Source organism: Acanthopagrus latus, chromosome 10 (assembly GCF_904848185.1).
Source record: "Acanthopagrus latus isolate v.2019 chromosome 10, fAcaLat1.1, whole genome shotgun sequence".
NCBI lineage: Eukaryota > Metazoa > Chordata > Actinopteri > Spariformes > Sparidae > Acanthopagrus > Acanthopagrus latus.
This window is the reverse complement of record NC_051048.1, coordinates 1,446,236-1,467,705: the sequence shown is the minus strand read 5'-3', so window position 1 is coordinate 1,467,705 and position 21,470 is coordinate 1,446,236. Positions and strand designations below refer to the sequence as shown.

At 39.1% G+C, this 21,470-nt stretch overlaps 4 protein-coding genes across 4 annotated transcripts; all 4 read left to right on the top strand.

The window, feature by feature from the left end:
* The first annotated feature begins 488 nt into the window (after positions 1-488).
* LOC119027717 (trace amine-associated receptor 13c-like) lies at positions 489-1,445 on the top strand. The gene has a single exon (XM_037113146.1). It carries the CDS (start codon positions 489-491, stop codon positions 1,443-1,445), a length of 957 nt encoding a protein of 318 aa, XP_036969041.1.
* Positions 1,446-3,148: 1,703 nt separating this feature from the next.
* Positions 3,149-4,177, top strand: LOC119027716 (trace amine-associated receptor 13c-like). Its single transcript, XM_037113145.1, has one exon. It carries the CDS (start codon positions 3,149-3,151, stop codon positions 4,175-4,177), a length of 1,029 nt encoding a protein of 342 aa, XP_036969040.1.
* Positions 4,178-6,826: 2,649 nt separating this feature from the next.
* Positions 6,827-7,853, top strand: LOC119027715 (trace amine-associated receptor 13c-like). Its single transcript, XM_037113144.1, has one exon. The coding sequence runs from the start codon at positions 6,828-6,830 to the stop codon at positions 7,851-7,853; it is 1,026 nt and encodes a 341-aa protein (XP_036969039.1). The 5' UTR covers position 6,827.
* A 4,899-nt stretch (positions 7,854-12,752) lies between these two features.
* On the top strand, positions 12,753-13,779 carry LOC119027714 (trace amine-associated receptor 13c-like). Its single transcript, XM_037113143.1, has one exon. It carries the CDS (start codon positions 12,754-12,756, stop codon positions 13,777-13,779), a length of 1,026 nt encoding a protein of 341 aa, XP_036969038.1. The 5' UTR covers position 12,753.
* The last annotated feature ends 7,691 nt before the right edge of the window (positions 13,780-21,470 follow it).

Genomic DNA, 21,470 nt, shown 5'->3' with positions numbered 1-21,470 from the left:
CCTTTTACTCCAACAGGGCTCTGAATCTACAAACAATAGAGTTTACAGCACAGTGTACTTTGAGGTAAACTTATACTACTAGTTAGTCTTACAAGAAATATATGGCAACAGTAAAAATTATGCTTTATTACTCAAGACGAAATTATTTTCCTTGTGAAACCATTAATAGTTACTTAGATCAATGTTGAATAAAATGCAAATATGAAGATGATGTAATGATATTACTTGACTACTTTAATTGTATGTTAATAGAAGGCCTTTGATTGGAAGGCACAGTGAATCTAATTATTATTTAGGTGTCTTCAATGTTGCAACATTGATTACAAAAGAGAGGTTTCAGGATGTTTCACTCGAGATCCTCTCTCTTTTGGGTTCTGTTGAGTTATCTCTGAGGTTTTGATGTATGTGGTTTCTTTACAATGACTCATGCCTCATTGCCTCCAGAACTGTTACTCTACTGTGTTCCAGGCAGCAATGCCTCATGTATTATGATACGAAAAAGTTTTGGAACCAATTTTGCCCTCTATTTGGTGTTTGTTTCAGGCATGCTGGTTACCATTTTAGGGAACTCTCTTGTCATCTTGTCAATATGTCACTTTAAACAGTTGCATAGTCCTACCAATGTGCTCATTTCATCTCTGGCTCTGGCTGATCTACTAGTGGGTGTTATTGTGATGCCCTTCAGTGCCACTTGGACAGTTACTGGCTGCTGGTTCTATGGTGATACGTTCTGTCATCTGCATGTCAGTTTTGAGTGGTTTCTCACCACTCTTTCTGTCTTTCACTTAATTTGCATTGCTGTCGACAGACATCAAGCAATATGTAATCCTCTGCATTACTCAAGAAAAATCACAGTATCGGTGGCTGTGATGATGGTGTGTGCCTGCTGGTCACTGGCTGCTGTCTATGCTTATGGGGTCATTTATCCAAAGGCCAGTAAGGCATGGTTAAACAAATTGGAATCATACAAGTGCATTGGTAGTTGTACGGGTTATGCAAGCCGACTTTCAATTCTCTTGAGTAGTATTTTGTGCTTTTTCTTTCCCTGCACTGTAATGGTTTGTCTTTACATGCACATATTTGATGTGGCTAAACAACAAGCAAGAAAGTTTAGAGATAAGAACCACTGTTTGAATGACAGAGGGAAAGGTGGGTTGGTGAAACAGTCGGAATGCAAGGCTGCAAAGACTCTCAGTATTGTGCTTGGTGTATTCATCTTTTGTTATGTGCCTTTATATGTGCTTGGACCGATTTCCCTTTTAAGTCGCTTGAGAGCTCCTGGTTATCTAACAGAAGTATTTTACTGGTTGCTTTACTTGAATTCCGCCTGTAACCCCCTTATTTATGCCTTATTTTATCCCTCCTTCAGAAAGTGTTTTCATTGCATAATCACTCTGAAAATATTCAGCCCAAATTCTTCAACTATGAATCTATCTCTTAAATGACACCCCCACACTCTCAAAATATATACTGTTTAACATTTTCAAATGGGATATTTTTTCAAACAAAGTGTAAGTCATGCATACACATCAGTGGCAGAAAGGTCTTTGTTTTGCACATGTCTTCCATTATTATATATTTTTTTAACACAAATCACTATCTTTATTAGGATATCAATGTTACTGTTGTTTAACAACTTGCTTATTTATTGGGCCCTTATTTATGATGCTTTCATGTAAATTTTCAGCCTCATTACTACTTAAGAGATTTTTGAACACTGCAGTACCCCAAGCTGTCATTTTTTTCTCCAGTAACCCCCAGATGTGTGCTTTTTGGAACTTCATGTGTCAGTTAAGCCCATCTCACATACATGTTTCCACCTTAAATGTGACCTATGACCTGTACAACTCAATTGAAAAACAAACTGGAATCTTTTAAAGGGGGAAATAAATAATACAAAGATAAAATAATGTGGTTCCATAAGCATGCACACCCTTAAACTAATACTTTGTTGAAGCACCTTATAATTTTATTACTGACGTTCCTCTTAATCCTCAGCTTTCTAGCAGAAGCCTTATAGTTTTGTGCCAACTTTGACTGGTATTTGGAAATGTTCTTAATTCCCTCCACCTTGACAAAGGCCCCAGTTCAGTTGAAGAAAAACAGCCACAAAGAATGATGCTGCCACCACCATGCTTCACTGTGGGTGTGGTGTTCTTTTGGTGATGTGCAGTGGTGTTTTTGCACCAAACATAACTTTTGAACTATGGCCAAAAAGTTCAGCCTTGGTCTCATCAGACTATAACACATTTTCCCACATGCTTTTGAGAGACTTCCAATATTTTTTTGCAAAATTTAGCCAGGTTTGGATGTTATTCTTCCCAAGAAAAGGCTTCCATCTTGCCACGCTACCCCATCACCCAGACATATGAATAACACAGGAGACTGTCTTCACTGTGTTCCACGGAATATCTAATGCCTTGGAAATTATTTTGTACCCTTCTCCTGACTGATACCTTTTGAAATGAGATCCCTCTGATGTTCTGGAAGCTCTCAGTGGACCAGGGTTTTTACCGTAAGATGCGACTTAGAGGGAAAGGGAAAGGAAAAGCCGACTAGAGCGGCTGAACTTCATTTGGGGTTAATCAGAGGCACTTTAAATGATCGCAGGTGTGTACTGTAACACCCTAGTTATAAGATGGCGTGCACTTTTACGCAACCACATCATTGTAGTTTTTATTTTTCCCCCTAAAAGATTTCAGTTTGTTTTTCAATTGAGTTGTAGAGGTTATAGGTCACATTAAAGGTGGAAAAAGTTCTGACATTATTATGTTTTTTTACATCACAAAGACCTGACATGGGTGTGTTAAACTTTCATATCCACTGGATGTAATATATGACTTCCTTTTAAAAGTATACTTCAATACTCAAAACGAAATTGTTTTCCTTATTAAACTATTAATGGTCATTTAGATCAAAATTGTGAAATTTACAAATAGGATAACATGATGATGCTACTTAAACTATTCTGGATGTATATTAATAGAAGAACTTTGATTGGATAACACAGTGTATTGGATAAGTATTTAGGTGGCTTCTATGCTGTGACTTAAAAAAAAAAAGATGTTAGGATGTTTCTCCCAGAGTCCTCTCTCTGTTGCAATCTGCTGGGTTACCTCTGAGGTTTTGACATGTCTTGCTGATTACAATGACTCATGTCTCATTGCCTCCAGAGCTGTTACTGTACTGTGTACCAGGCAGCAATGATTCATGTATTGCGGTACGGAAAGGTTTGTGGACAGATTTTGCTCTCTATTTGGTGTTTGTTTCAGGCATGCTGGTTACCATTTTAGGGAACTCTCTTGTCATTGTGTCCATATGTCATTTCAAACAGTTGCATAGTCCTACCAATGTTTTCATTTTATCTCTTGCTCTGGTTGATCTGCTAGTGGGTGTTATTGTGATGCCCTTCAGTGCCACCCGGACTGTTACTGGCTGCTGGTTCTATGGTGATACATTCTGTCATCTGCATGTCAGTTTTGAGTGGTTTCTCACCACACTTTCTATCTTCCACCTAATTTGCATTGCTGTCGACAGACATCAAGCAATATGTAATCCTCTGCATTACTCAAGAAAAATCACAGTGTCAGTGGCTGTGATGATGGTGTGTGCCTGCTGGTCACTGGCTGCTGTCTATGCTTATGGAGTCCTTTATTCAAAGGCCAATGAGGCAGGCCTAGAAGATTTAATGGCATCAATAATGTGCCTTGGTGGTTGTTTTGTTTACTCGAACCCACTTTGGGCAATGTTGAGCAGTGCTTTGTGCTTTTTCTTTCCCTGCACTGTAATGGTTTGTCTTTACACTAAAATATTTATTGTGGCTAAAACGCATGTAAGAAAGATTGGAGATAAGAACCAAAGTTCAAATGACAGAGGGAGAGGTGGCGTGATTAAGCAGTCTGAATGCAAGGCTGCAAAGACTCTCAGTGTTGTGCTTGGAGTATTCATCTTCTGTTGGATGCCGTTGTTTATGCAAGCAATAATTGATCCCGTCACCGGCTTCAGAATACCTGTTCTGCTCTTGGAAGTATTAGTTTGGTTGGGTTACTTCAATTCAGCCTGTAACCCCATTATTTATGCCTTGTTTTATCCCTCCTTCAAAAAGTGTTTTCATTGCATAATCACTCTGAAAATATTCAGCCCAAATTCTTCAACTATGAATCTATCTCTTAAATGACACCCCCACACTCTCAAAATATATACTGTTTAACATTTTCAAATGGGATATTTTTTCAAACAAAGTGTAAGTCATGCATACACATCAGTGGCAGAAAGGCCTTTGCTTTGCACATGTTGTCAATTATGTATTTTTTAAAACAAATCACTGTCTTTATAAGGATATTAATGTTACTGTTGTTTAAAAACTTGCTTTATTATTGGGCCCTTATTTTGTTCTACTGTGTGCTGGTTTTATACACTATTTTTTAAGCAAAGCTTTTTCAGTACTTTAAAAAACAACTTTATACACACTAACAGGCTCTGTTCTAAATTCCTAATCATATTAATTTAATAGATCATGATGAATTTACATTTCTACTAATTCAAACAAAAATGATGTTAAAGAAAATTGTTTTGCCGTCTAGACACTGTAATTTAATGCCTCATCAAATAAAACAGATATGGCTGTTGTACCTTTCAAGTAATGGGTTATTTAAAAGATCACAAGGAAAACAATGGAAATTATGAGGGACTGACTTCAAAAGGTTATTTGTCAAAATCAGATGAAGATATTCTGAGTTATTGGCTCCAGATACTTGAATCTGTCCATAAATCTATGAGACTCTCACAGGTGTCAGGGGAAGACCCACCCCAGTTCTATATAAAACTGAAAGAAAGAATACAGTCACAAGACAAGTATAGACCTGCAGCCATGGTACGTGCCTATACCTGTAGCCTTAAAAAAAACAAACCTGTCATTTCCAAATCCCTGAACCATGCAAACTGGTAAATAATAATGGACAGTGATTAAAGTGATAAAAGTGATTAAAAATACATGTAATATCTAAAGTGCTGCAGTAACTCACTTGCGCACCCTCATCAAGCTGCCAGTGCCTTTAGGACATTAATTTAAAAACTTTGGTATTAGGCCAAAATGTATGCATCAAAACTGGGATCCTTAGAATTACAATTCTTCATATGAAAATGAACTACAGATATCCTTATCAAACCCTTGACAGAGTGCAGTGCTCAGCATGACTGAACGGAATACTCCAACAGCGCTCCGAATTTACAAATCGTCCAGATGACAGCAAAGTGCTCTTTGGAACTTTCATTGACTATTTTCATTTACTAAGACTTAACTTTCTATTTCATTGGGGCGTACAGGTTATTGCGTCACATTAAAGGTGGGAAAAGTTCTGAAATGATTTAACTTGGTCTTGTCACGACCCACATGCCGGTTCAGTATATGTGTGTGAATGTAGTTTTTGTTTTCCTTTGTTCCTCTTGGTGTGCTTGGTGGGTTTTGTTTTTGTGTCTGTCTCTGTGTTCTGCTCTTCTCCTCCCTCTCCTCTGGAAGCAACTGATGGGCGTGGTCATGGAGGATACTGCCGACGCACCTGCAGCTCATCATCCTGCAATCAGCTCGCCTACTTATACTCGGACCAGCCTTCCAGACCCTGTCGGATCGTTGAATCAGCTCCAGTGAGAAACGCCAGCCACCTCTAACCACTTGTGAAATTTTAGCGTGTTGCTAATTCTGTTTTCCCAGTCTCGCCTCAGACTACCTGCCCTGAGCCTGAACCCAGTTTGCCCGCCAGCATCGCCGACCTCGAGCCTGGAGCCTGAACGCAACCATCAACCTGACGCCACAAGAACACCTGCCGCACAAACCTCAACCTGATCTGTGCAAATCTTCCATAAATTCTTGTATTTAACATCAACCCTTGTCTGCGTTTCAGTCCGTGGTCCCCAGACCTGACAGTAAATCCAGCAATTCACTGGTTGCTTTTTCATTTTTTTTATCCTTTCAAAGTCTGGTTTCTGGGCCTTTGTGCTGATTTTCACCAGCGGGTCCATTAAGTATCACCAAAATCATCTTGTCCACCATCTCTACTTGCAGAAACATCTAAAATCTCACTTCATTCTAATTAGACAGCTGGATGTCCTCTCACAAGCAACTGAAGAGATTACGAGAGACAACAGATCAAGAATTCAGCATGTAAGCAAACCTCTGCAGGGTAACATTCAATAGGAATAGCAAACTGCCCTGCATTGCTAATAAATGCCTTTAGCTGAATTTACTCGGTTAAGAAATTTTCCTTATTCATAAAAAGAAAAAAAATCTCTATAAAATGGGTTCGAAGTGACTCCACAGATGCTTGATGTCATGATCTCCATAAGCTACAAGCTCTGCTTTCTCCCATGGCTTCACTTTTGGGTTCAGAAGATGTTAAATGGGGATTGACACATCTACATCACTGTCCAACATGATAATCGTGGGCTGCATGACCGGTTCAATCAGTCTGTGTATGTGTTGTGGTCATGAGTCTACACATCCATCGGCCTCATGTACACAGCTTCTCCCTCCTGGACACTGTTATTTGTTGCATCCTCAAATACGACACAATTATCTGCCATATATTTCAAATAAGTGGTGATTAAAAGGATCACAAGCTGTCAAACAAGGAAAAGGTGGGAAAACAATTGACATCAGAGGGAACTGTCTTCAAACAGTTACGTGTTACATGAATGGTAATAGGATGCTTTTGATTGGATGGCACAGTGTATCCAGTAATTATTTAGATGGCTTCTGTGTTGTGACATTGATTACAAGAGAGGTTTCAGTATGTTATATCTGAGGCTTTGGCAAATGTGTTTGTGTCAGGATGACTTATGTCTCATTGCCTCCAGAGCGGTTGATGTACTGTGCTCCAGGCAACAATGCTTCATGCGTTGCATTACGGTTTGGTTTTTGGACAGATTTTGCCCTCTATTTGCTGTTTCTTTCAGGCATGCTGGTTACCATTTTAGGGAACTCTCTTGTCATTGTGTCCATATGTCATTTCAAACAGCTGCATAGTCCTACCAATGTGCTCATTTTATCTCTTGCTCTGGCTGATCTACTAGTGGCTGTTCTGGTGATGCCATTCAGTGCCACCCGGACTATTCATGGCTGCTGGTTCTACGGTGATACATTCTGTCAAATGCATCTCAGTTTTGAGGTGTTTCTCACCACTCTTTCTATCTTTCATCTAATCTGCATTGCTGTTGACAGACATCAAGCAATATGTAATCCTCTGCATTACTCAAGAAAAATCACAATGTCAGTGGCAATGATGATGGTATTTGCCTGCTGGTCACTGGCTGCTGTCTATGCTTATGGAGTCATTTATTCAAAGGCCAACATGGCAGGTTTAGAGGACATATCAGAAACATTTTGCCGTGGCAGTTGTTTTGTTTTCTTTAACCCACTTTGGGGAATGTTGAGCAGTGCTTTCTGCTTTTTCTTTCCCTGCACTGTGATGGTTTGTCTTTACACTCAAATATTTGTTGTGGCTAAACAGCATGTAAGAAAGATTGGAGATAAGAACAATAGTTTAAATGACAGAGGGAGAGGTGGGTTGATTAAGCACTCTGAGAGCAAGGCTGCAAAGACTCTCAGTATTGTGCTTGGTGTATTCATCTTTTGTTGGATGCCTTTTTTTATGCAATATATCATTGATCCCCTCACTGGCTTCTACATTAATCCTTATGTCTTGCAAGCATTATACTGGTTGAGTTACTTGAATTCAGCCTGTAACCCCATTATTTATGCCTTGTTTTATCCCTCCTTCAAAAAATGTTTTCATTGCATAATCACTCTGAAAATATTTAGCTCAAATTCTTCAACTATGAATCTATCTGTTAAATGACACATCTACACTCAAAAGTATATACTGTTTAACATATTCAAAGAGGATATTTTTAAAGAAGGTGTTAGTCGTGCATTTGCATCAGTGGCACAAGGGCCTTTGTTTTCCACTTGTCATCAATAACTATGTTTTTTAATAACATATCACTGTCATTATTAGGATATTAATGCTACATGTTGTCTAACAACTTGCTTTATTATTGGGCCATTATGTGAGGCCTCCTGTGTGATAGTTTTTTTACACTATTGTTCATGTAAAGCTTTTTCAGTACTTTAATCTAAAAAACACCTTTATATACACTAACAACTAAAACAATAATGCTGTTACAGGAAATGCAGGGCTATTTTGAACAGTGTGCCTGACCACATCATGGATTTTGCTTTGATTTTTCCACAGACAGAAGCTGTTTACTTCTGGGAGGTTATGTGTGAAGTTGTATCTATTACCAGAAGCTCAAAGGAACACATTTTTACTGTAGAAACATTACAAATAGAATAAACGTGGAGGAAAACGTGGATTTATATCAGTTTCTATTTTCTTTTATTTTTTTTTCAATAGATATATTATTATATTATACATATGTCTAGTGTAGGCTTTAGTTCCTGAATTACACTTAGGTTGTCCATCGAGATAGCTGATGCTTGCATGTACATTTTAGGAGTTTTTTAACTACAGCAGCACCCCAAGCCATCATTTTTTCCCAGTAACCCCCAGATTTGTGCTTTCATCAAAGAAAATTTTGTCAATTGTCAGTTAGGCCCACCTCACACACGTTTTACCGTCTAGACACTGTTATTTCTTGCCTCATCAAACAAAACAGATATGACTGTTATATCCTTCAAGTCAGGGGTGATTAAAAAGCTCAAAAGGAAAACAATGGAAATCATCATCATCATCATCAGGGACTGACTCAAAAAAGTGACTTGTCAGAATCAGATGAGGATATTGCAAGTTATTGGCTCCAGACACTTGAATCTACCCACCCCAGCTCTACATTTAACTGAACGAAAGAATACAGTCACAAGAGGAGTATAGACCTGCCTCAATCTCCCTGTAACCAGCCACGGTACATGCCCATACCTGTAGCCTGCCACTTGCAAGTGACATAAGAAAGTGTATATGATCATTTAGACATCAAGGAAAAATGTGTGGAGCTAAACTGAAAACAGCCAAATGTAAGCCTTAAAATTATAATCCAGCATAATGTGAAATTTACAAAAAAAAACTCATTTTCAAATCCTAGAACCTTACAAATTGGTAAATAAAAATGTACAGTGATTAAAGTGATTAACGTGATTAAAAATACATGTAATATCACTCACTTGTGCACCCTCATCAAGTTGCCAGTGTCTTAAGGACATGAATTCCAAAACTTAGATATTAGGCCAGAATGTACGCAGCAAAAAAGTGATGCTTAAAATTAAAATAGTTCATATGAAAATGAACTAAAGCTATCCGTATCAAACCACTGACTGCATATAAAACTGGTAAATAAATGAATGAAAATATTGTTTTGAACACAAATGCTAAGTCACTAACTTGTGCAGGTCTGTTGATGGTGATGTCAGACTCTGTGGTCCATGAGGTCCACAAGTCGCAGGTAAGAGCAATTCCATCTGCTCAGCGATTCTTAAACTTGTGACTTTACTTCATTGTAGATTATGGGCCCGGCTGCCTCTGAGACAAACTAAACAAGGAAAACAATGGAAATTATGAGGGACTGACTTCAAAAAGTTATTTGTCAAAATCAGATGAAGATATTCTGAGTTATTGTCTCCAGATACTTGAATCTGTCCATAAATATGTGAGACTCTCACAGGTGTCAGGGGAAGACCCACCCCAGTTCTATATAAAACTGAAAGAAAGAATACAGTCACAAGACAAGTATAGACCTGCAGCCATGGTACATGCCTATACCTGTAGCCTTAAAAAAAACAAACCTGTCATTTCCAAATCCCTGAACCATGCAAACTGGTAAATAATAATGGACAGTGATTAAAGTGATAAAAGTGATTAAAAATACATGTAATATCTAAAGTGCTGCAGTAACTCACTTGCGCACCCTCATCAAGCTGCCAGTGCCTTTAGGACATTAATTTAAAAACTTTGGTATTAGGCCAAAATGTATGCATCAAAACTGGGATCCTTAGAATTACAATTCTTCATATGAAAATGAACTACAGATATCCTTATCAAACCCTTGACAGAGTGCAGTGCTCAGCATGACTGAACGGAATACTCCAACAGCGCTCCGAATTTACAAATCGTCCAGTTGACAGCAAAGTGCTCTTTGGAGCTTTCATTGACTATTTACAACTACATACAATGTACATCAACAAAAATGCAATGAACATTTGTCCATGTAGATATAGTGGATATAAAAAGACAACACACCCCTGTTAAAATGCCAAGTTTTTGTGATGTAAAAAAAGATAAATAATTGCAGAACTTTTTCCACCTTTAATGTGACCTATGACCTGTACAACTCAATTGAAAAACAAACTGGAATCTTTTAAGGGGGAAATAAATAATACAAAGATAAAATAATGTGGTTCCATAAGCATGCACACCCTTAAACTAATACTTTGTTGAAGCACCTTATAATTTTATTACTGACGTTCCTCTTAATCTTCAGCTTTCTAGCAGAAGCCTTATAGTTTTGTGCCAACTTTGACTGGTATTTGGAAATGTTCTTAATTCCCTCCACCTTGACAAAGGCCCCAGTTCAGTTGAAGAAAAACAGCCACAAAGAATGATGCTGCCACCACCATGCTTCACTGTGGGTGTGGTGTTCTTTTGGTGATGTGCAGTGGTGTTTTTGTGCCAAACATAACTTTTGGAACTATGGCCAAAAAGTTCAAGCTTGGTCTCATCAGACTATAACACATTTTCCCACATGCTTTTAAGAGACTTCAAATATGTTTTTGGGCAAAAGGCTTGCCACCCTACCCCATCGCCAAGACAACAAATGAAGAATACAGGAGACTGTCTTCACTGTGTTCCATGGAATATCTAATGCCTTGGAAATTAATTTGTACCTTTCTCCTGACTGACACCTTTTGAAATGAGATCCCTCTGATGCTCTGGGAGCTCTCTGTGGACCAGGGTTTTTGCTGTAAGATGCGACTTAGAGAATTACGAAAAGTAAAAGCCTACTAGAGCAGCTGAACTTTATGTTGGGGTTCATCAGAGGCACTTTAAATGATGGCAGGTGTGTACTGACACTTATTTAACATGGGTTTGAATGTGATTGGTTAATTCTTGACACAGCTATAGCATCTATATAACACCCAAGTTATAAGAGGGTGTGGACTTTTACGCAACCACATTATTTTAGTTTTTTAGATTTTTATTTTACACCTAAAAGACTTGACTTTCTATTTCATTGGGGCGTACAGGTTATTGCGTCACATTAAAGGTGGAAAAAGTTCTGAAATTATTTAACTTGGTCTTGTCACGACCCACATGCCGGTTCAGTATATGTGTGTGAATGTAGTTTTTGTTTTCCTTTGTTCCTCTTGGTGTGCTTGGTGGGTTTTGTTTTTGTGTCCGTCTCTGTGTTCTTCTCTTCTCCTCGCTCTCCTCTGGAAGCGACTGATGGGCGTGGTCATGGAGGATACTGCCGACGCACCTGCAGCTCATCATCCTGCAATCAGCTCGCCTACTTATACTCGGACCAGCCTTCCAGACCTGTCGAATCATTGAATCAGCTCCAGTGAGAAACGCCAGCCACCTCTAACCACTTGTGAAATTTTAGCGTGTTGCTAATTCTGTTTTCCCAGTCTCGCCTCAGACTACCTGCCCTGAGCCTGAACCCAGTTTGCCCGCCAGCATCGCCGACCTCGAGCCTGGAGCCTGAACGCAACCATCAACCTGACGCCACAAGAACGCCTGCCGCACAAACCTCAACCTGATCTGTGCAAATCTTCCATAAATTCTTGTATTTAACATCAACCCTTGTCTGCGTTTCAGTCCGTGGTCCCCAGACCTGACAGTAAATCCAGCAATTCACTGGTTGCTTTTTCATTTTTTTTATCCTTTCAAAGTCTGGTTTCTGGGCCTTTGTGCTGATTTTCACCAGCGGGTCCATTAAGTATCACCAAAATCATCTTGTCCACCATCTCTACTTGCAGAAACATCTAAAATCTCACTTCATTCTAATTAGACAGCTGGATGTCCTCTCACAAGCAACTGAAGAGATTACAAGAGACAACAGATCATGAATTCAGCATGTAAGCAAACCTCTGCAGGGTAACATTCAATAGGAATAGCAAACTGCCCTGCATTGCTAATAAATGCCTTTAGCTGAATTTACTCGGTTAAGAAATTTTCCTTATTCATAAAAAAAAAAAAAAATCTCTATAAAATGGGTTCGAAGTGACTCCACAGATGCTTGATGTCATGATCTCCATAAGCTACAAGCTCTGCTTTCTCCCATGGCTTCACTTTTGGGTTCAGAAGATGTTAAATGGGGATTGACACATCTACATCACTGTCCAACATGATAATCGTGGGCTGCATGACCGGTTCAATCAGTCTGTGTATGTGTTGTGGTCATGAGTCTACACATCCATCGGCCTCACGTACACAGCTTCTCCCTCCTGGACACTGTTATTTGTTGCATCCTCAAATACGACACAATTATCTGCCATATATTTCAAATAAGTGGTGATTAAAAGGATCACAAGCTGTCAAACAAGGAAAAGGTGGGAAAACAATTGACATCAGAGGGAACTGTCTTCAAACAGTTACGTGTTACATGAATGGTAATAGGATGCTTTTGATTGGATGGCACAGTGTATCCAGTAATTATTTAGATGGCTTCTGTGTTGTGACATTGATTACAAGAGAGGTTTCAGTATGTTATATCTGAGGCTTTGGCAAATGTGTTTGTGTCAGGATGACTTATGTCTCATTGCCTCCAGAGCGGTTGATGTACTGTGCTCCAGGCAACAATGCTTCATGCGTTGCATTACGGTTTGGTTTTTGGACAGATTTTGCCCTCTATTTGCTGTTTCTTTCAGGCATGCTGGTTACCATTTTAGGGAACTCTCTTGTCATTGTGTCCATATGTCATTTCAAACAGCTGCATAGTCCTACCAATGTGCTCATTTTATCTCTTGCTCTGGCTGATCTACTAGTGGCTGTTCTGGTGATGCCATTCAGTGCCACCCGGACTATTCATGGCTGCTGGTTCTACGGTGATACGTTCTGTCAAATGCATCTCAGTTTTGAGGTGTTTCTCACCACTCTTTCTATCTTTCATCTAATCTGCATTGCTGTTGACAGACATCAAGCAATATGTAATCCTCTGCATTACTCAAGAAAAATCACAATGTCAGTGGCAATGATGATGGTATTTGCCTGCTGGTCACTGGCTGCTGTCTATGCATATGGAGTCATTTATTCAAAGGCCAACATGGCAGGTTTAGAGGACATATCAGAAACATTTTGCCGTGGCAGTTGTTTTGTTTTCTTTAACCCACTTTGGGGAATGTTGAGCAGTGCTTTCTGCTTTTTCTTTCCCTGCACTGTGATGGTTTGTCTTTACACTCAAATATTTGTTGTGGCTAAACAGCATGTAAGAAAGATTGGAGATAAGAACAATAGTTTAAATGACAGAGGGAGAGGTGGGTTGATTAAGCACTCTGAGAGCAAGGCTGCAAAGACTCTCAGTATTGTGCTTGGTGTATTCATCTTTTGTTGGATGCCTTTTTTTATGCAATATATCATTGATCCCCTCACTGGCTTCTACATTAATCCTTATGTCTTGCAAGCATTATACTGGTTGAGTTACTTGAATTCAGCCTGTAACCCCATTATTTATGCCTTGTTTTATCCCTCATTCAAAAAATGTTTTCATTGCATAATCACTCTGAAAATATTTAGCTCAAATTCTTCAACTATGAATCTATCTGTTAAATGACACATCTACACTCAAAAGTATATACTGTTTAACATATTCAAAGGTGTTAGTCGTGCATTTGCATCAGTGGCACAAGGGCCTTTGTTTTCCACTTGTCATCAATAACTATGTTTTTTAATAACATATCACTGTCATTATTAGGATATTAATGCTACATGTTGTCTAACAACTTGCTTTATTATTGGGCCATTATGTGAGGCCTCCTGTGTGATAGTTTTTTTACACTATTGTTCATGTAAAGCTTTTTCAGTACTTTAATCTAAAAAACACCTTTATATACACTAACAACTAAAACAATAATGCTGTTACAGGAAATGCAGGGCTATTTTGAACAGTGTGCCTGACCACATCATGGATTTTGCTTTGATTTTTCCACAGACAGAAGCTGTTTACTTCTGGGAGGTTATGTGTGAAGTTGTATCTATTACCAGAAGCTCAAAGGAACACATTTTTACTGTAGAAACATTACAAATAGAATAAACGTGGAGGAAAACGTGGATTTATATCAGTTTCTATTTTCTTTTATTTTTTTTTCAATAGATATATTATTATATTATACATATGTCTAGTGTAGGCTTTAGTTCCTGAATTACACTTAGGTTGTCCATCGAGATAGCTGATGCTTGCATGTACATTTTAGGAGTTTTTTAACTACAGCAGCACCCCAAGCCATCATTTTTTCCCAGTAACCCCCAGATTTGTGCTTTCATCAAAGAAAATTTTGTCAATTGTCAGTTAGGCCCACCTCACACACGTTTTACCGTCTAGACACTGTTATTTCTTGCCTCATCAAACAAAACAGATATGACTGTAATATCCTTCAAGTCAGGGTTGATTAAAAAGCTCAAAAGGAAAACAATGGAAATCATCATCATCATCATCAGGGACTGACTCAAAAAAGTGACTTGTCAGAATCAGATGAGGATATTGCAAGTTATTGGCTCCAGACACTTGAATCTACCCACCCCAGCTCTACATTTAACTGAACGAAAGAATACAGTCACAAGAGGAGTATAGACCTGCCTCAATCTCCCTGTAACCAGCCACGGTACATGCCCATACCTGTAGCCTGCCACTTGCAAGTGACATAAGAAAGTGTATATGATCATTTAGACATCAAGGAAAAATGTGTGGAGCTAAACTGAAAACAGCCAAATGTAAGCCTTAAAATTATAATCCAGCATAATGTGAAATTTACACAAAAAAAGTCATTTTCAAATCCTAGAACCTTTCAAATTGGTAAATAAAAATGTACAGTGATTAAAGTGATTAACGTGATTAAAAATACATGTAATATCACTCACTTGTGCACCCTCATCAAGTTGCCAGTGTCTTAAGGACATGAATTCCAAAACTTAGATATTAGGCCAGAATGTACGCAGCAAAAAAGTGATGCTTAAAATTAAAATAGTTCATATGAAAATGAACTAAAGATATCCGTATCAAACCACTGACTGCATATAAAACTGGTAAATAAATAAATGAAAAAATCGTTTTGAACACAAATGCTAAGTCACTAACTTGTGCAGGTCTGTTGATAGTGATGTCAGACTCTGTGGTCCATGAGGTCCACGAGTCGCAGGTAAGAGCAATTCAATCTGCTCAGCGATTCTTAAACTTGTGACTTCACTTCATTGTAGATTATGGGCCCGGCTGCCTCTGAGACAAACTAAACTTTCTCAATGGTGTAACATACTGTAGCTTCTATTTGTCAACCATGTTTCAAAGACCTGTATTTTTCTCCAGGTTATATGGCCAAAGTTCTTTTCAGATAACATCAGCAATTAACTTCATGAAATATTTAGTTTTTTTCACACATTTTCTGGGTAGTTTAGTCAATAATTCATTCAGATCCGCTGGCCTGTTTCTGTTGATGCTCATTTTGCTAACATGAATTCTGGAAGGTGTCCAGCAAGATGGTCACTCATGTTGGTCATTTTACCAGAATACGCTACCTGTCCATTACAGTGTGCACACAGACTGAATTTTTTACGCAACCACATTCTTGTAGTTTTTATTTTTCCCCCTAAAAGATTTCAGTTTGTTTTTCAGTTGCGTTGTAAAGGTTATAGGTCACATTAAAGGTGGAAAAAGTTCTGACATTATTATTTTTTTTTTTACATCACAAAGACCTGACATGGGTGTGTTAACCTTTTATATCTACTGGATGTAATATATGACTTCCTTTTAAAAGTATACTTCAATACTCAAAACTAAATTGTTTTACTTGTTAAACTATTAATGGTCATTTAGATCAATATTGTGAAATTTACAAATAGGATGACATAATAATACTACTTAAACTATTCTGGATGTATATTAATAGAAGGGCTTTGATTGGAAAACACAGTGTATTGGATAAGTATTTAGGTGGCTTCTATGCTGTGACTTTAAAAAAAAAAGTCAGAGATGTTAGGATGTTTCTCCCAGAGTCCTCTCTCTGTTGCGATCTGCTGGGTTACCTCTGAGGTTTTGACATGTCTTGCTGATTACAATGACTCATGCCTCATTGCCTCCAGAGCTGTTACTCTATTGTGTACCAGGCAGTAATGCTTCATGTATAGCAGTACGAAAAGGTTTTTGGACAGATTTTGCCCTCTATTTGGTGTTTGTATCAGGCATGCTGGTTACCATTTTAGGGAACTCTCTTGGCATTGTGTCAATTTGTCATTTCAGACAGTTTCGTAATCCTACCAATGTGTTCATTTTATGTCTTGCTCTGGTTGATCTACTAGTGGGTGTTATTGTGATGCCCTTCAGTGCCACCCGGACTGTTCATGGCTGCTGGTTCTATGGTGATACGTTCTGTCATCTGAATGTCAGTTTTGAGTGGTTTCTCTGCACACTTCCTATCATCCACCTAATTTGCATTGCTGTCAACACACATCAAGCAATATGTAATCCTCTGCATTATTTGAGAAAAATCACAATGTCAGTTGTTATGCAAACCCACTTTGGGGAATGTTGACCAGTGATTTGTTCTTTTTCTTTCCCTGCACTGTAATGGTTTGTCTTTACACAAAAATATCTATTGTGGCTAAAACGCATGTAAGAAAGATTGGAGATAAGAACCTAAGTTCATAGGACAGAGGGAGAGGTGAGGTGATTAAATAGTCTGAATGCAAGGCTGCAAAGACTCACAGTGTTGTGCTTGGAGTATTCATCTTCTGTTGGATGCCGTTGTTTATGCAAGCAATAATTGATCCCATCACCGGCTTCAGAATACCTGTTCTGCTCTTGGAAGTATTAGTTTGGTTGGGTTACTTCAATTCAGCCTGTAACCCAATTATTTATGCCTTGTTTTATCCCTCCTTCAAAAAATGTTTTCACTGCATAATCACTATGAAAATACTCAGCTCAAATTCTTCAACTATGAATTGTCATGATTCCTGTTTGAGTGGTGTTTTTGTATCTGGTTTTTGGTTTATTGTATTTGATTTATGTCTTAGTATCTTGTCCTGTGTCTCTTGTTTTGCATTTCCATGCCCTCTTGTGTCTCTTGTCCTTTTAGTTTTTCCTGTGCACCTCGGTCGAAGGCCTGGCCGAGGCCTGTTCCTGCTCCTTGGTCTGAGGCCCGGCCGAGTCCCACGCTAAGTCCAGTGCCTGCACCTCGGTCGGAGGCCCGGCCGAGTCCCATGTCAAGTCCAGTGTCTGGTCCTCAGTCGGAGGCCCAGCTGAGTCCAGTCCCTGCTCCTCGGTCGGGGGCCCGGCCGAGGTTGTTTGTCGCTGGCCTCCCGCGGGTTCCAGCCTGCACCTACGCCTTCGTCGCCAGCCTCCAGTGCGCCTAAGTCCACGTCCCTGGCCTCCAGTGGGTCCCAGTCCTCGCCTCCACCCTCCTGTTTGTTTGGACCTTGGCCCTCCCCCTGACCCCCTCCACCCTCCCGGCTTTTGACACTTGTGTCTCTTGTCCTTTTAGTTTTTCCTGTGGTCTGCCCTCTGTCTCCCTCTGTCTGTCAGCCTTGTTCCATCCTGGTCTGCCCCTCTGTGCTCCTCCCCTTCGTTATCACACCTGGCTTCCTTCCTCCTCTCTCTCCTCACCTGTTCCTCGTCTTGTAATCAGTGTCCGTGTATTTAGTCTCTGTGTTCCCTTCACTCCCTGTCCGGTCATTGTTTTCTGTTTGTACTCTGTCTTTGGTTGTTCATGTTCCTGCTCCTGCTCCTGCTTCCTGCTTCCTGTTTCCTGTTTGGTATGTTTTGGATTTATTTTGCATTTTTTTCCATGTTTAATTGTACTTTGACATTGATTTAAACTTTGTATTTTTGCTTTGCTGCTTTGTCTCATCCTTGGTTGCTACTTTGTTTTTCATCCCTGTTTGTCTGCTTTTGGTTTTTGTAAGCAGCTTTTAAAATAAGGCTTGCCTTTTGTTTCCCTAATCTTGCCTCCGGTGTAACTGCATTTGGGTCCACCTCCCCTTCTATAGTCTTCCTTTTAACCGATACCTGACATGAATTTGTCTTTTAAATGACACATCTACACTCAAAAAATTTACTGTTTAATATTATCATATAATATGTTTTTGAAACAAGGTATCACTGACATACATTTGTGTAAGAAAGGCCTTTCTTTTGCTGTCATCAATCATAACAAACCACTGTCTTTATCATAATATTAATGGTACATTTTGTCCATCAGTTTTTTCTTTCTGCCTGAGTGTATACATGCTTTTCATGTCAAGCCTTTCAAGACTTGCATGTAAAAAAAACAACTAGCAATGATAACTTTTATACTAAATTCCTAATTATATTAGTAGAATTATCATTGATCAATTGCAAAAATGCATATATTAATACTGTTACAGGGTATGTAGAACCTTGTTGGAATGTAAGCCTTACTGCATTAAGTGTTTTGCATTTTTTTCAGTCGTTGTCTACAGAGAGCACCTTTTCACTTGTTGGAGTTATGTATGAAGTTCTTCCCAGAAGCCTTTAGAAACACATTTTTACTACAGAGACATTACAAATGGAACTAAGAAGGAAGAAGGAAAACAGGGACTTACATTTGTTTCTTACCAGTCTTTCTTGAGAAGACAGCATACAAAATGTCCATTTAGTCAATATTCTGAGTAATTCAAATATCATGCAATTTTATGTCAGATTAAAAATTAAAATGTGTCTCAGCAATTCTCTTGAAGCCTGTTCACCTGTTCTATCATTTAAAAACTTAGCTTTCCTGAACATTTATGCTGATTTCCATCCATTGCTTCTCAGCATTACAACCTTGGATTGTGGCTCCTAAAACCAGCTTGTCCATCTACTTGCAGAAATAACCTCCAATCTGTCTTGACTCTGCTCAGACAGCTGAATGCTCTCTCACATACAGCTGGACAGACTGAAATAGTCAACACCACATCATGTAAAATCTGAATGTGGGATAATCTCTCCTACAGGCCCCCAAAACATCCACTTGAAGTAGCACACAACCCTGCAATGGCGATACTTGCCCTCAGCTGAATCCACTGTGCCAAATGGCACAAAGATTTGGATGACTGAGATGTTGATAAAATAAAAGAGGATTGACACAAAATGAACACTAAAAAGAGCACGGTATGGGCCATGTCAGTTTTAAAAGACTGGTTAGTGGACTTGAATTTCATTGGACAATTGATGAGCTGTGTTCTAAAGAATGTTCTGTTCAACATCATTTTTGATGCCGGTTTGACAAACTATATTTCTCTGCTAAAAAACAATGAATGTAACAAATAAATTGTAAAAAGTCACACTGTGTGAAGCTTTTTTGTGTGTTGGCAGGTAGCCATGTAATAAGCAGAACAATGTATAGAACGATGGTCATTATTGGGAAGTCCCGACAGGACAAACTGGTTCTATACATGATCCCTTATGTACGTCACATACTGCATGCCCGCTCTCTTGCATTTAAATCAGGCAATGAGACGGGGTACAAAGTTGCTATGTATCAACTGGAAAAAGCCATCACAGAGGTCAAAAGGCCGTACAGAGAGAAGCTTGACAGCTTCTATTCCACTGCTGACTACAGGCGGATGTGGCAGGGCCTACAGCACATCACAGACTTCAGAGAGAGCCTGCCGGATGACCTCAACACCTTCTACACCCGCTTCGAGATCTCTAGCCACACCACAGAGAGGGATCGCCCCCATCCTCTACACCCTGTTCACCCATGACTGTGTCGCCTCCCACAAAGTCAACACCATCCTTAAGTTTGCGGACGACACCACAGTGATAGGTGCATCACTGGTGGAGACAAGGCAGCCTACAGGAAGGAGGTGGCCAGTCTGGTGTCATGGTGTAAGGACAACAACCCCACCCTCAAAATGGACAAGACGAAGGAGGTGATACTGGACATGAGGAAGACGAGGAGACGTCACTGGACATCCGGACTTTTCAAGTAGAGAGGGTGAGCAGCTTCAGATACCTGGGCGTCCACATCAGTGATGACCTCACCCGGTCACTCAACACAACACAGCTGGTAAAGAGGCCTAACAGTGGTTGAATGTCCTGAGGAGGCTGGGGAAGTTTGGCATGTTGCCTGAGATCCTCAGCAGCTTCTACAACTGTAGTGTTGAGAGCATCTTGACCGGCTGTATCACCGTCTGGTACAGAAGCATGTGGCAAAAGCACATGTGGTAAGAGTGGTAAAGACTGCAGAGAAGCCATGTGTGAAAGTGCTTTACTTTGTATATTGTATATTTCAGATGGATATATTTCGTTATTACAATGTTGGCATTCTGTGGACAGCAAAGGAAGAATTTCAGAAATTTGCATAATTGAGAACATGTTTCTTTACCGTGCATATGACAATAAACACTTTGAATCTTGAATCTTGATACTTGAGATGTCAAGATACAATAACTTGTCAATGTCTTTCTTTTAACTTCACATAAACAAAGACAACAAACTGTCATGAACATTCATAGCCAGTCTATTTATCATATTTAAACTATTTTCCTGTATGTGTTCATATTACATTCATATGTTTTAAGTGGTTAATTCTAATATTGGCTGTAGTGAGATGATGATTGATGATGATTATGATTGTGACATGAATATTCTTACGTTAACCCACAGTCGTACAACTTGGATTTGAAAAATGAAAAAGAAAATGGCAATAAGTGGTATTAATCTTTAAAAAATTCTCAGTCAGCCAGGTCAGGGTAATTCTAAGTGTTATATCATAGACAACTGGCCTTGTTTCCCGTCTTATTCAAGAGACATCTTCAGTTTTAAGTTAGTACTGTTATTCCTTGTTATTCAAACTAGCTAACTTCATAATAGAGGAAAAGAAAAGCAAAGCTCATCATATCACAGGAAATGTGAGAAAAGTAATTAAAACTATAAACTAAACTAGTGTGGGTCAGGAGCTATAGTTTAGTTAGAGCTAATTTTCTCTGTGGAGCTGAAATTTAGGCTGAAAATTCAAAAGCTACAGTAACCACGTTTGAAGTTAAACTCAGACCAGTGGGAACCAGACAATGTGCATGCAACTCTTCATAAACAGCGTTTTTTAGCTCATTATTATTGCGGGAGTCTGAAATCTGTATTGTTAGCCGCAAACATCTGGAGTCCGCTGACATAAGTATGCAAAATGTGAATGACAGTGAGTAGCCATGTCAACACAAGTTCCCAAGGTCATAACAGAATCGCATGCGATCGCAATTACACATGTATGAACATGACAACAAACAGACAGAAGGTTTAGCGGGTTAGAAGATGGG

What these genes read in the sequence shown, in the direction of transcription:
- LOC119027716 (XM_037113145.1), top strand. Translation starts at nt 3,149, where the DNA reads ATGACTCATGTCTCATTGCCTCCAGAGCTGTTACTGTACTGTGTACCA.
- LOC119027714 (XM_037113143.1), top strand. Translation starts at nt 12,754, where the DNA reads ATGACTTATGTCTCATTGCCTCCAGAGCGGTTGATGTACTGTGCTCCA.
- LOC119027715 (XM_037113144.1), top strand. Translation starts at nt 6,828, where the DNA reads ATGACTTATGTCTCATTGCCTCCAGAGCGGTTGATGTACTGTGCTCCA.
- LOC119027717 (XM_037113146.1), top strand. Translation starts at nt 489, where the DNA reads ATGATACGAAAAAGTTTTGGAACCAATTTTGCCCTCTATTTGGTGTTT.